A 14,936-nucleotide genomic window follows, 5' to 3' on the forward strand; every position below is an offset into this window, starting at 1 on the left:
GATGGTGATTCTCTGACAATGCGCGGCGCGCGGAAACGAATCAGTGCTGCGCGCGCTACTGAAAACTATACCCACCTACTACCGTTGCCGTAGTTACCAACATACCCGCCTGAACGGGTAACGCGTGTGCACGAGCGGCCAGTGGGCAGGCAGGAAGGACGGAAGGAGTAGCGGAGGGGGGAAAGAAGCGAGAGAGGAAGGAGGGAGGAAAGGAAGGTAAGAAGGAGGGAAGGAAGGAGGGAGCGGAATTAGTCAGTGATAGAGGGGAGGAGAGGAGGAGAGGCGGCGGGTTGTTCTGCCGAGGTGGACGTGGCGGGTCCGGCGGAGTTAGCTACAAGTGACGGGCAGCGGAGCCGATCCGAGGCGGACAGCCAGCCATGAACCGGACCCCCCGCAGGTAACGTACCGCTGTCCCCGCCGTTATTAGCCCCCCGCTCGGCTGCGGTGTGCTCTTTATGTCCCCGCCGAGCTCGCTGCCGCTCCGCTGCGCTCAGTTTCCTGCTTCTCCGACCGGGCTGCGGCGCTTTCTGACAGATAATGACCGGAGTGTCGGCGGCGGACGCGTCGCTCGGGCTGACACAGTTGGGTTCTTTTGTGTGGGGGCTGTCAGCCGCTCCCCGCTGCGCTCCCCGCCTGCGAAATGTGCCCCGGACGGCGGAGGAGGCTAACTACCGCTGCTCCCCTCTGCCTGCCTCTCCTCCCCGCTTCACTCTCACTTTCTCCCCATGCTAACTGCAGCTAGCCCCGCTAGTTAGCTTAGCAGGCTGCAAACGACGTTAGTGTGATAAACAAGATGGCCACTGGCTAGCTCTGCTAGCTAGCTAGACATGGCATCTTGCCCTGTCTTTGTATGCCAGAAAGCGGCTTTAAACACGTTTCCCTCCTCTGTCATGTGCACTTTTCACTCTGAGCGCAAGAACCGCCGGAACAAAAAGTTGGTGCTCAGAAAGCGGAGGATGGCGAGTTAGTGTGAGCGGGCAGAGACATCCCGAGAAAAAAATCACCGCCAGATCCTCGCAGTCAGTCGGTCTGTGCAGAGGCTGCGTGGCGTGTTCAAACGGCTACCTGCGTGTGAGAGGACAGGTAAGCCGAGCGGCACCTCGCCTCAGCCCGCACAGGAGGCTGCGGAGGTCCCAGCTCAGACTGCGGCCTGTCTGCAGACTCCTGCTTTAACGTTAAAGGCTGCCAGAGTTGGGACCAGCAGCCTGCAAACTTTTCTGTGTGTGCGCGCGCGCGTGCGTGCGTGTGTGTGTGTTGAGGTTTGTCAGGACAGAACTTCACCTTCTACCAGAGTGAACCTTTGTCATTGTTCTTGAGTTTAAAGTGACAACAGACGTGGAATGAAGTCACAAGAACATCTCAAGTCCTGAGTCTGGACCAACCAGTCCCAGGTCAAGTCCTGAACTTTGTGTTTTTAGCACCGAATGAGTCATGAAGTGTGTGTTCACCAGGTTTGTACACACACACTCGCTTCAGTGCGTGTTGCCGTCTGGTTTTAGTTGATGAAGCTGAGTCTTCACGTCTGAGTTTGATCATCTGAGGTTCACCTGCTGCCCACACACACACACACACACCTTTACCTGCTGATCATCTAACGTGATTGGCTGCTGTCAGACTGATTCAAAGTAGACTTGTTTTCAGGAAGATGAAGAGCTGATCACTATAACAGTAGAGAAAAGTAGTTTTCAGTGCAGCTCAGAAATAAAACAAAAAAATGCAGGAAATATGAATTTATTTTAAAAAATGCGACACTCAGCTGCGGCTCATTGGCCAGAATTCTGACTGTAACCGTTCAGGCCGTCGGTGGCTGACATGCTGCCAATAAGAAGGAATAACACAAAGGTCAGGACTGTGAGCTGCGGGGCACCAGACTAACATACATACAGTACACATACATATTTAACCCAGTCTTCTGTAGACCGAGTGTGTCACAGATCCTCCTGCAGCATCAGCTCTGACTCTGCAGCGAGACGACGGCGGACTCGTCTTCCTCTCGGTTTCTGTCTCGTTCTGTTGATCGACGCGTTCGGGTGTTTGTTTTCTGTTTGCATCCTGATCCGCTCCTCATCTTTTCATTCTTAACAGGCTTTTGCTCCTGTGGCAGGTTTTCAGGTGCGTCGCGTCAGACTGTGTCAGATCTCGTGCTGATCGTAGATCCCGTCAGGTTTGAGCTTTGAGAATAAGAGAGGAGTGATAAGAGATCATCACAGATCTGTTGACGTCTGAGTGAATCTGTGAGGTTCACTGTCAAACGCTGCACTGTGGGCTGTTTGTTAAGGGGAGCAGCAGCTTCAGTAAATCGTGCCCAGATCAGCCCTGATCCCGATCATTAGGATCATTGGATCTACTCAGCACGCAGTAAGATGTGGTCTGAGATTCATCCTTTATAAGTTGATCTAGAGGTTTGTTGGCTCTGAAAGCGTCTTCCTGTCCTCAGATTTAAATGCATGCAGCGTCAGAGTTCCTGTGATGAGGAGGTCAGAGCTCCTGCAGCTCCTCTGGCCTCCTCTGGCCTCCTCTCCATGCAGCTCGTAGGAGGAGGTGAAGCCTCTTCCTGAACCTGACTGCAGTGTCTCCTCTCTCTCTGCAGGCTGGTCCCAGTCAGGTGTGGGTGGTGACATCAGCAGGACGTCTCGCCGACTGGTTGCTGGATTCCCAGAGACGCTCAGGGACGCGCCCCCTACCTCCCAGCTCCTCTCCTCTCAGGACAGGTAGATCTCTTCAGAGGAGTGAGGAAGGACTCAGGGAGGGGGAGGAGGAAGAGGAGAGGAAGAAAGTGGACTTTTAGAACTTCAGCAATACTTCAGGTGTTGAACCAGACTCAGGTGAGGAGGATTAGCTCCACCCCTCACCATGACAGACTTAGAGGCTGACTGTCTGAGCCTCGGCCTGCCCCCCGAATGCGGGTCCCCTCCCCCGCCTCTGGACCCCTCCTTGCAGGTGGACTGCGGTCCGGGGCCCGGCTCCTCGGCCTCCACGCCCACTCTGGCCCTCCTCTCCTCCGACTGCCCCACGCCCACGCTCAGTTCGCTGGCGGCGGAGATCGCCGAGCCGCTAGTGATGCTGCCGTGCGTGAAGAGCGAGCCGGAGGACGGAGACCTGGAGCCCATCCGGACGGTGGACCTGTCGGAGATCCAGCCGCTGTCCACCGCCGAGCTGGGCCAGGACCAGATCAAGATGGAGATCAGCGGCCTCGACTACATCAAGTCTGAGCATCACCACGGCGACCACCACCTGGGCCACTTCCACCACGCCGATGTCACAGAGCTGGACTACAAGTCGCACTACGAGCCCAGCTCCGTGTTTGACTACATATCCCAGGTAAAGATGGACCTCGATCACACCCGGTCACACCTGGTCTCACCCGGTCTCACCCGGTCACACCTGGTCGCAGGTAGATTCTGATTCGGGTTTTAGCTGAATGGCTGCACATGTCAGGCGTGAGTCAGGTGTTCACACGTAAAGTAACGTGTTAATGCAAAGTGCTGGCTGAGTGATGCAGGTGTGACGACAGCCTGAAGACATGTTGTCCTTTCAGATCGCTGATCGTAGACCAGCAGGCTGTGAACACATTCACAGCGATCAATTTATCAGTTTGAATGGATGAGTCGCTGCAGCTGTAAACCGGCATGCGCTCGTCAGCCGATCTGTTGTCCATGCTGGTGGAGGTCCGTTCGTTAGCATTAACGTTAACGTCACACGCTCTCCTGATGAAACACATGAACATGATCAGAACGAGAAAAACCAGACGGCCGCTTCAACATCCTGATTCTCCCCCCAGTGAGCCAAAAAACACCGTCTGGAACATTAAAACTACAACAGCTGCTCGGCACATAAAACACATTCACTCGTTTTCTGACAGTGATCAAACAGATAAACTTCATCAGCGTTCAGTCGATACGTAAAATCTTCATCATCTGGCTGAAAACGTGATTCTGATCACTGACAGTGAAAATGATCAACACTGTGTTTGTGCTGCTGAGTGTCTGACGGAGCCGGTCAGGTAGCTTAATGAGGAGTCAGGTGTCTGCTGTCCATGTCCTCGTCCTCTCTGGAGCACATCCACCTTCAGTGTGGACGTTCTGTTCAGGCCTCAGCAGAAACCGAGTCCCTCTGAAAGCTGTCCCCCATGTGTTCGTACTGTTCTAGTCACACATGGCTTTTTAACACGAGCTGCTCGTCATTTGTTTTAACGCACTGAAACTCCACCTGTGTTGTATTTGGGTGGAGGCGGAGACGTCAGAGTGATTCTGTCCCCCCGCAGAGATGCTGTCTGAACCTGATCCTGCAGAGATCTTTAAGATCATTAACTGACGGCTGTAAATCCTTTTAAACAAATACCTGCTGGCTGACTCTGACCCGGCTCAGCTCAGCTCAGCTCCCGTCAGGCTGCAGGACCAGACAGAAGGACTTCATTCACACAGGCAGCAGTCCTGCGTGTTGGTCGGAGCAGGACTGGACGTTTATTTGCATTAAATACAGACAAAAACCAACGGGACTGTTTTTAAATTCATCGCTTTAATTTCCTCCTCGTTTGAAGTCGGTTTCTTCACAGAGAACTTTTAAAACAACGTCTTTTACAGAAAGACGAGACTTAACAAGACACGATTATATGTATGAGGGTCCATCAGTACTTATTAACGAGTAAATCAGCACTGGACAAAGAACGAGGTCAAAGTTCACGGCAAATCCCCCCTGCACCAATCATCCTCGACCAGCGAGACGCAGAGCAGTAGAGTATAGAGCAGCATAAGGAATGGAAAAGTCAAGTAACTACAAGTACCAAAATCTAAATCTAGTAACAGTTTACCCTCCAAAACCCTAAAAAGCTGCAAGTCACCAGAGTCCCAAACCAGTGAGTGATGGACTCAGTCGACCCTGAACTGTAAATCAAATGTTTTGTGTAAATGTGATGATGAGTATTTGACAGTGTGACTGAAGCTGCATGTGTTCGTTGCAGGTGACGGACACTCTGGAGTACATAAAGTCGGACCACCACGTGGACCTGCAGTGCTACTACACCACGGAGTCGGGCACCATGTCCACCCACCTGCAGCACAACGGCCTGGAGTCCATCCACATGGCCGAGCTCCGCACCGAGCTCAACAAGCTGCGGCCCGACGCCCTGCTGATGGACGGCATCGGCAAACTGGACCCCGAGTTCGGAGGCGGGGGTCTGTACGAGCTGCAGCTGGCCGAGGAGGGGAAGGCGGCGGAGGCGACGGCGGCGGCGACCGGGCAGGGAGGAGGCGGAAGTCAGGTCATCACGACCAAAACCCAGAGCCCGACCGTGAGGAAACCTCGTAACATGCAGGGGGAGAAGCCTTTCTCCTGCACGCAGTGCGGGAAGAACTTCAGCACGCTGGGAAACCTGAAAACCCACCAGCGCATCCACACCGGGGAACGGCCCTACACCTGCTCGCAGTGCGGCAAGAGCTTCGGCCAGGCGGGAAACCTCAAGCGCCACCAGCTGATCCACACGGGCCAGAAGCCGTACGTGTGCGCTCACTGTCCCAAAGGCTTCACCAAGGCCGACGACCTGCGGTCGCACCAGCGGCTGCACACCGGCGAGCGCCCCTTCATCTGCGTCACCTGCGGCAAGAGCTTCGGCCAATCGAAGGAGCTAAAGGCTCATCAGCTGAGCCACACGGGCGAGAGGCCGTTCTGCTGCCAGCACTGCGGCAAGAGCTTCAGCAAGGAGACCAGCTACCGCAACCACGTGCAGATCCACACGGGCGAGAAACCCTTCACCTGCTCGCAGTGCGGCAAGACTTTCAGCAACTCGGGCGTCTTAAAGACCCACGAGAAGATCCACTCGGGCGAGCGGCCGTTCGGCTGCACGCAGTGCGGGAAGAGCTTCGGCCGCCTCGGCCACCTGAAGGCTCACCAGCAGATCCACACGGGCGAGCGGCCGTACGCCTGCCCCCAGTGCGGGAAGACTTTCAGCCAGTCGGGCCACCTCAAAGCACACGAGCAGATCCACAAGCGAGAGCGAGTGGACGCGGCGAGCACCGGCAGCAGCAGCAGCAGCAGCAGCACCGTGGGCAGCGACAGTAGCTAGAATAAACTCCTGACTTTTAACCTCTCGGAAAAACAAAGTATTATTCCTCTTTTTTATAAATACTATATATACATTTTTTCCTTATGAATTTTTTCATACATTTTCATACCTTTTGTGCTCTTTTGCATTTTATCTGTGAGCAGGGTGGACTGACTGATTTGCTCTTATGCAAGTGTCTGTGTGTGTGTACATGTTGTGTCCTGTGTGTGTGGGTGGGTGTGGTACTGAGGGGCTTGTAGATAATCTTTAAACTGGTCTGTGTGAGCTGTAGTGAGTGTAGAGTCTCTCTGGAGAACCAAGTCCCAGTACTTATTTTGGAGTACTTACACAAGCACAAATACTTCAGTAACCAAGTGTGAGTACTTCATTTGTTTTTTACTGAAGCAGACCAGCAGCTCCCGATGAACCAGGACCCCGTTTACCGTTAACCAGTGAGCGCGTGCGCGTGTGTGTGGCGATGAAGAGTGATGAACACTCCTCAGAGAAGGGTGTGGGTCTGTAAACTGTGTTAATACATAAATGTCGTGTCGATGTTGTAAACGACACAGCGGGAAAGTTTCAAACTGAAAATGAAGCTTCTCTCATCTGGATAAACTCCAGAGGTCATTGAACACACCGTCACCTTCATCAGATGAGTTTCATCTCTGAACGCTTTGGTCTGACTCCAGTCTGAGCTCCCTGTGAATCCAGGCTGGTCCTGCTCCGGTCCGGGTGGTGTTTATAGTCCGACTGATGCTGATGAAGATTTGGGACGATACATCGTGTTTTTAACAAACACATAATGTAAAGATGAAGTGTGTAATGTTATGTTACACCAGCTGTAATGATAACACTCGAGATATAAGTCAGGTTAGCATTAGCAAGCTAACGGTTGCTGAAGTGTCGATGAACACGTCGTCAGTTCTGTGTCAGAAACAGAACACCTGATCTGGTTTAGGATCGTCCTTGTCAGGTTGTCAGTAAAGATCTTTTCTAATCTCATCACTCGATGTACGTCACATGACTGAACAGCGCCACCAGTGTTCACGATGGAGACGGACTTTAAATGGTCAGCGAGTCTCCTACGATGCTCTTTAAGAACTTCATTAGACGGATTAAAACCGTCTTGGCCTTCCGATGCTTTGATAGACGGGGTCCTGGTTCAGATTCCTCAGTATGTCTTTACAGCAGTTAAAGTACTTTAACCAGCCATGTGTGAGTACTTCTGTTTGAGTACTTGCTGCCAGTTTACTAGTATTTTCCTTACAGGTGTGGGTACTCGCAGGCATACACTCTGTTACTGTATTGTTAAAAATCTGATGATATAATTTTGATATTTTTTATTGACCAGTATTGATTATTGATCAGGATGCGCCACAGTGATATTTTTGTTGTTGATAATCTGCTGATGACATTCCTTCAGATCATTCCAGCGTCGTCACGTCACAAACTCAGTTTTCAGTGTCGTTGGGCTCCGGCAGGACCAAACACATCAGCACAAAGGAACCCAACAAGTCCCGCCCCCCCAATCCAGATCGCTCACTGTGTACAAAAATCTTCTATTGATAATGTCGTTCCTAAAAAAGACAAAGTGATGCAGCATCTTGTACTGGAAAAAGAATTATTAAAGAAACTAATGACACCGCTGCCGTCCACGTTTCTTTCTGTTGCTTTGGTGCCGTTTGTGTTTCTTATCCATCAGTCCGCTCCACCAGTCAGCTCTGAACCCGGCTCGGTTCAGGGTTCTTGGAGCCGAACCAGCCCACGTTTCCACCAGTTTTGAGCAGCACCACCGTATCTAAGTGTTTGTATCTGCTGGCTGGACCCTCGTTATTACATCTGAACGGATGGATTCAGTCTGAGACCTCGAGGGAACGAGTCATGTGGTCTCACTGCTGCTGTTGGTTCGGTTCAGTATCTTCTGTCCAGAGTCTGCGGCTCAGATCTACAGGTAAAATGTGGAGGATTTAGTGACATCTAGTGGTGAGAACCTGAAAGTCCTGTAAAATGTGAAGGTCTCTGCACAGTCAGTGTTTATTGTCTGTTCTGGGCTCGTGTAGAAACATGGCGGTGCAGCATGGTGCAGGTGGAGCTGCTCCGTCCTCAGACATGAAGACTGTTTCTAAGGTAACAAAACCAGTGATTTTTATTTCAGGTGTTTCTACGGTGATGAAAACAGTAAAGAACATGTTCTTATATTCTGCCAGTCCATGTAAATCCTCCACACTGACCTTTAGCTGCTGCCGCAGGTTGATTAGCGCATCACAGGTCGCGTGGGCACGTGATGTTTAGTGTGTTGGAACATTAAGACGATTTCAGTTTTACCCTGCGTGTCATGTGATCGCTGCGGCGTCTCCTCAGACAACAACTCGAACGAGACCAGTAACTTTTGCTGCTTTTGGGAAATAATAAACTTCTGTGTTGTTACAACAAAAGTTTGTAGAAAAGAATTTTAGCGGCGAGTGAAACCGAGAAACATCGTGAGAAACTGACGTCAATGTTAAATAAAAGAATAAATAACGATAAGCTAAAGGCTAACCTGTGTGCTAACATTCTGATGATTGTGTTTACCCTCTTCAGCATAGTTTAACATGCTAACATGTAGCTTGAATACTATTCCCATCAAACTGACCCTTCTCTGAACCCCGCCCCTGTCCGTTAGCCCCGCCCTCTGCAGTTTGCAGATTCAGCTGTGTCAGTAACGGTAGTTCAGAGTAAACCAGCTTCTCTCGGTGGATTTCTCGCAGATTATTTTGCTTTTCACAAACATTCGGACACTTTCTGTTCAGAGTTCAGTTTTATTCCTTGAAGAATCAGAGAAGGTTTGAAGTTGAGCCCCACCCAGAACATCCAGGAAGCTTAAAGTTCCCACAAGCTTTGACTGATGACCTGATTTCAATTACAGCAGAAAATGAGTGTGAAGAAGCAGCTCGGCGAAGAGGAGGCACTCTTCATCGTGCTCCTGATCTCAGATGCAGGACAGCGATAGGCTGAGATTTGACTCCGCCCAGGTTCAGACAGACGTGTGATTGGTCTCAGATGGTCTCCTCGATGACCTTCGTGATGACTTTGCTGGTGGTGGTGGTGGTGGAGGACGAGATTGAAGATCTGAGAGGGAGACGTGACAGGAAGTTAGAGAACAAACGCTGTGATGTCACCACTGGTCGTCACGGTTATCAGTAACAAATGAAACCAGTCAGTCGTGAAACACTTCGAGCAGAGGAGAACGTTGAGTCTCCTGCAGCGATCTGTTCAGGTTTTTTTAGAACTGATCTTGATTTATTTTCCGTCATGTTTTCAGAGTCTGAACGCAGCTCTGTTCATGACATCATCTCGTGTTTCTTCCTCTGTGGTGGTTTAATGGCACCGAGTGGAGAATCAGCTCCACCTGCTGGTCATCTCTATTAGCCAGTGAATCTTATTTACACAGCAGGAAGTTTGGTCAAACTGTGCCACAATAGGAGGAAACCGAAATTTGAAATGCTTTAAATTCATTGTTTAATATTTTGGAGCTCCGGCGGCATCCTGTCAGACTGGACACCTTCACACTGTGGTGGTGTGTCTGCCGACGCCACAAGCCGCTGATGACGTTACCTTATCTACTGTTTTATTAGTGGTTTACTCATTTCTGCCAGTGTTTACTTGCAGCTGACATGAAGCCGTCAGCTCTCTGTGAGTCCACAACCGTCAGGACAACTAACAGAACTAGTCTTTGTCACTCTCAGCTCGACTCTCAGGCTGATCTGGTCTCAGTTGAACCTGAACCTGGACCTCTTCTTACCCGCCTATCTCGCCATCCATCAGCCTCCTGTACTCGGCGATCTCCATCTCCAGCCTGGTCTTGATGTCCAGCAGCATCTGGTACTCCTGTCCCTGTCTCTCCAGGTCGGCCCTCAGCTGCACCAGCTGCTCCTCCATACCGCTCACCTGCACACTCACACAGGTGGATTCTGTGTCACAGCTGATGCTAAAGCAGCTAACACGCTTCAACACGTTCGCTCTAAGCCGCTCACCTGCATCTGGTACGCACTCAGCTGCATGCCGTAGCGGTTCTGGATGTCGGCCAGCGTGCCTTCGAGAGACGCTTTCTACAGGGAGACAGATGAGTTAGAGGACAGAATCTGGACATCTTGAGTGGTAATACATGAAGGAGTCTGTGTGTCTCTCTGTGGACAAGTCATTCAGTCTCTAAACAGGCACCTGAGCACCAATCAGAAAGGAGGATGTTCTGCGGACGTGATCAGCGTTATAAAAACACACTCCGCTGTTGAGGCTCCCACAGTGACTGTAAGTGTTTCCTGTGAGGAGATCTTGGTCTCCACGAGGATCCCTGATTCAATAAAATGACTTAATCTTCAATGAATCAAGTGGCTCCAGCTTCAGAACTCTAACTCGTGTTTTACTGGCAAAAACATCCGAACACGTTGAAAGGCGAAACCTTTTCATACAAATACCACTATTCAAAAACTCACTCCATCAATGGTCACTGCATGCTAACAGCTAGCGTTAACATTAGCTAGCGCTGTGCCCCTCACCATGCTGAGCTGTGACTGCAGCTCGATCTCTAGAGCCTGAAGTTGACTCTTCACTTCCTTCACTTCCGACGTCGTCGACTTCAGGGTCATCTCTGTGGTCACCACCTCCTGTTTGATCATCTCCGACTGAGAGGAGACGAGAGAGACGGACGTCACCGAAACACAAAGCACAACTTGCAGGTGTGTCCATATTGGTCTTCAACAGAGACTTCCTCCCCCACCTTGGTCTGATACCAGCTCTCCAGGTCTCTGCGGCTCTTGGCGGCGACGGCCTCGTAGTGATCTCTGACCTCCTCCAGGACCTTGGTGAGGTCCTCCTGAGGTGAGGCGTCCACCTCCACGTTCACCTGGCCGCTCATCTGAGCTCGCATGCCCAGCAGGTCCTGCAGGTGGAGGGAGGATGAGGTCAGTCATGTGACAAGGTGAGACGACCTTCATCGTCAGTATGATGAGATTAAAGATCAGTCTGTGCGAGGCCTGAGGAAAGCAGCCTGCTTCACAACTGAAAAATCATTGTTACTAGAAAGGCTGATGAAGAACTCGCACAAGTTCACTGCACAGTCGTCATCTGTGCAGCAACAACATCCAAATTGTTAAAAGCAAGAAAAGCAAATATCTGAAAAGAGTTAACAGAACTTTAAACTCTGGAAAAGTTTTAGATTCAAAACTCAACAAAGTATTTTACAGTGACATGCAAACAGCATGCTATCATGTCAGATGCTAACATGTTAACAGCGTGCTATCATATCAGATGCTAACATGTTAACAGCGTGCTATCATATCAGATGCTAACATTTTAACAGCATGCTATCATGTCAGATGCTAACCTGTTAAAAGCGTGCTATCATGTCAGGTGCTAACATGACAAGACACTAACAGCATGCTATCATGTCAGAAGCTAGCAAGATAACATGCTATCCTGTTAGATGCTAACATGAAAACATGCTAACAGCATGCTCTCATGACAGATGCTAACATGACAACATGCTAACATCGTGCTATCATTATAGATGCTAACATGTCAACACGCTAACAGCATGCCAACATGTTGGATGCTATCAAGACAACATGCTAGCATAATGCTCTCCTGTTAAACATGACAACATGCTAACAGCCTGCTATCATGTCAGAAGCTAACATGACAACATGCTAACAGCGTGCCATCATGTCAGAAGCTAGCATGATACTATGCTAACATGGCATACCAAATGTGTTAATATGTTAAACATTACATTCCACATCAGTTTAACGCATGTCTTCTCGGGTTATTTTAACTTGTGGCTGTCTTCGGTTTTAGTGGTATCTTGTTCCCAAAATGCTCTTTTTAAAAACATGCTTGTACTATATAATATTTCTATTGCCATGACGATGTCGCCTTTCACAACACATTTTGCTTTTTTAACGATGGGTACATGACAACTATGGATGGACACAGCTGGATCGGTGTGTTTAAAGCTGCTGCTGAAAGAAGAGGTTGTGTGTTGGGAACACTAACAGCTGGAGATCCACTGAGCGAGGCAGCACCCAGCTGTGTGTTCAGCTGTCAGCTGTGAGGTGTCAGGTGAGTCAGGTGTTCAAACTGATCTCAGTACCTCCTCGTGGTTCTTCTTCATGGACACCAGCTCCTCCTTCAGGCTCTCGATCTGCATGCCCAGGTCGGTCTTGGCCACGTTGAGTTCACCCAGCAGCATCTTCAGGCCGGCGATGTCGGCCTCCACCGACTGACGCATCGACAGCTCGTTCTCAAACCTGCACAGTTTGTAACGGCAGAAACGAGATTAAAGAAAGCTTTTTTTACTTTTCAGACTGAAAACATTATTGAGCCTAATCTCAGCCCGTAGTTTCTCTTAAAGGCGACTGGTGATTTTAAATGGATGCTGTCAGTTTGGGTTTTCCACCAGCTGCAGTTTCCTTAGCAGCCAGCAGAGGGAGCTGCTGCTGCTGCTGTCAGCTGGACCCGCTCTCAGTCTTCCAGCTGGAGGAGAGCACCAGTCTGTACAGTCTGCCACCTGCCTCATGTCTTACTCTGCACTGATTTTATGTGATAAATGTCTATTTATGTGTATTAAAGAAAGAGTCACTGACTTCAGTCTGAAGTCGTCCTGAGCCAGCTTGGCGTTGTCGACGTTCAGCATGACCGCCCCTTTGGCGAGGATGGCGTCCTGGATCTGCAGACACAAACAGTAAAGACATTATCAACAGATCAGGAAAACAAGGGATGATGACGCCCACGCTATCAGAGGACAGGAAAAGGGTCAATTTATCAGCCAAAAGGTGAAAAATGTGAAGTTTTCCGGCGGCAGAACTGGACCATGTGACTCAACACGCTGACTTATTCACGATAACAAGCAGCAATAAAACCACACAGAGCAAGTTGTTTACTGTCCGAGTGTCCGAGCGACGGCTTTCATATGAGCTCATCATGTGATCGATGACTGTGCATCGGCCTGAACACACACACACACACACACACACACACACACACACACACACTGCAGAATGAAAAGCTGAAGAACATTTATGGATTTCTGCAGCAACATCAGCAAATGTTTCTCCAAACTCCTGCTGCCAATCAGACCTTATGACATCATTTCACACCCACGAGTCCATCCAATGACGGCACAGAGTTTTATGACAAACGAACACTGCTGGATGAAGAACACTCTTGGTGTTGCAGTGAAACGTCTCGTCTGTGTGCAGCACCTGGATCGCTCACACCTGGATCAGGTGCAGTCAGACATCCGTCTGGTCCCTGGGGGCCCCGGTTCACGCCTCACTTATGATTTATTTATTGTGCGCTGCCACATTTTGAAACCTTTCAGAACAAATTTACCAACAAAAACAGGGGATTTTCCTTCAGCCTCCTCGAGCCAATCAGATTATTCCACAACCACTCCAGCCAATCACAGCAGGCTAAAACCTGTAATTACTTTCAGGATTGATGAATCTGTTGGTTATTTTATTTTTATAGTTTTACAGTTTTTTCAGAGCTTTCACTTCACTTCTGTTTTCTTTCCTTTTTGGACTTAGATTCAGATTAAACTCTGCAGATTAAGATGTTGTTTTAACGAGCTGTTCACTGTTCACACCTGGAGCTGCAGGTAATTCTTATGATTATCTTAAAGCATATTTATATAAAGGTTGTGTATTTCTGTGTACATTTACACAAAGATCCTCCTCATTATAATTAATATAAGATAAACTGAACATATGTCGTCCAGATGGAGTGAAATGAAAGCTTGTTAACCACCCGCTCATCAGTAGATCAGATGCTCAACTTGAAGCATCAAAGTAATGAAAAGACCTCGTATCTGTTCCGTGTGATGATGATGATGATGATGAAGATGATCACTGCTGCTGGACTTTTCGACATGTTTTTTCTTTCAGTCTGTGTGCAGCAGCTTGAGTTTCTGGGGCGTGGCAGCCTCACCTGGATCACTTACAGGTGTTGTCAGACACAGGTATCTGATCCCCGGGAGCCCTGATTCACTTCTCACTGCCTCAGATTACACGACTTTGTCCCTGATTGTCCCGTTATAACTTGAATCCCTTCACAGTTTTAGGATTTCATCCTCAGACGTCTCTAAAGTCTGTTGTTTCGTTCAGCTGCTGAACTTTGATGGAGGTAAAAAGCGCTCTGTGTGGACATCGTTAATGTTGCTTTCAACTCGCATTAATTAACATAATTAACTCGGGATAATTAACTCTTTAAACCCAGAAGTTTTGTCTTCCATAGATTAAAGGTTGCTTTTATTTAGTCAAATTTTGACAAAGGAAATAAAAGACAACCAGACCAACCGTCACCCTGAACCATTTCCCATGCTGCCCCTCTTCCTCACCTTGCCCTGCAGCTCTGTGATGGTGACGTAGAAGGCGCTGTAGTCCCTGGTGGTGGGGCCGACCTTGGTCTCCACAAACTCCCTGATCTTCAGCTCCAGCTCGGCGTTGGCCTTCTCCAGCGCCGCCACCTTGGCCAGATAGGAGGCCAGGCGGTCGTTCAGGTTCTGCATGGTGAACTTCTCGTTGCCGATGACGCTGTCTTCCATAGCGGCCCCTCCCCCGAAGCCGCCACCGAAACCTCCACCTGCGGCAAAACCTGCACCTGCTCCGCCGCCGAAGCCATAGCTGCCGCCGCCGCCAGCAGAGAAGCTCCTGCCGGCCTGGGAGACCCTAATTCCTCCACCTCCTGCTCCTCCTGCCACGCTGAGCGAGGTCATGCCTCCGTAGGATGCTCGACCCAGGCCGACGCCCCCGCTGCCACCGAAGCCGCTGCCCACCAGGGAGCTCCGTGAGGACATAGAGGAGATCATCATGGACATGTTAATGGAGGAGGTCTGTCTTCTCAGCTGGAGGGAGTACGA

At 49.8% G+C, this 14,936-nt stretch overlaps 2 protein-coding genes across 2 annotated transcripts; one reads left to right on the top strand and one right to left on the bottom strand.

Annotated features, from left to right (window-relative positions):
* The first annotated feature begins 193 nt into the window (after nt 1–193).
* si:dkeyp-113d7.1 (uncharacterized protein LOC407709 homolog) lies at nt 194–7,682 on the top strand. Its single transcript, XM_041956854.1, has 3 exons — nt 194–397; nt 2,591–3,321; nt 4,961–7,682. The coding sequence occupies exons 2-3, from the start codon at nt 2,854–2,856 to the stop codon at nt 6,059–6,061; spliced, it is 1,569 nt and encodes a 522-aa protein (XP_041812788.1). The 5' UTR covers nt 194–397; nt 2,591–2,853; the 3' UTR covers nt 6,062–7,682.
* A 1,142-nt stretch (nt 7,683–8,824) lies between these two features.
* Nucleotides 8,825–14,936, bottom strand: LOC121620698 (keratin, type I cytoskeletal 13-like). Its single transcript, XM_041956858.1, has 8 exons — nt 14,415–14,936; nt 12,661–12,743; nt 12,168–12,324; nt 10,797–10,958; nt 10,576–10,701; nt 10,054–10,128; nt 9,822–9,967; nt 8,825–9,148 (listed from the first exon to the last, which is right to left on the bottom strand). Exons 1-8 carry the CDS (start codon nt 14,892–14,894, stop codon nt 9,076–9,078), a joined length of 1,302 nt encoding a protein of 433 aa, XP_041812792.1. The 5' UTR covers nt 14,895–14,936; the 3' UTR covers nt 8,825–9,075.

The sequence above is a fragment of the Chelmon rostratus genome, chromosome 17 (assembly GCF_017976325.1).
Source record: "Chelmon rostratus isolate fCheRos1 chromosome 17, fCheRos1.pri, whole genome shotgun sequence".
Taxonomy (NCBI): domain Eukaryota; kingdom Metazoa; phylum Chordata; class Actinopteri; order Chaetodontiformes; family Chaetodontidae; genus Chelmon; species Chelmon rostratus.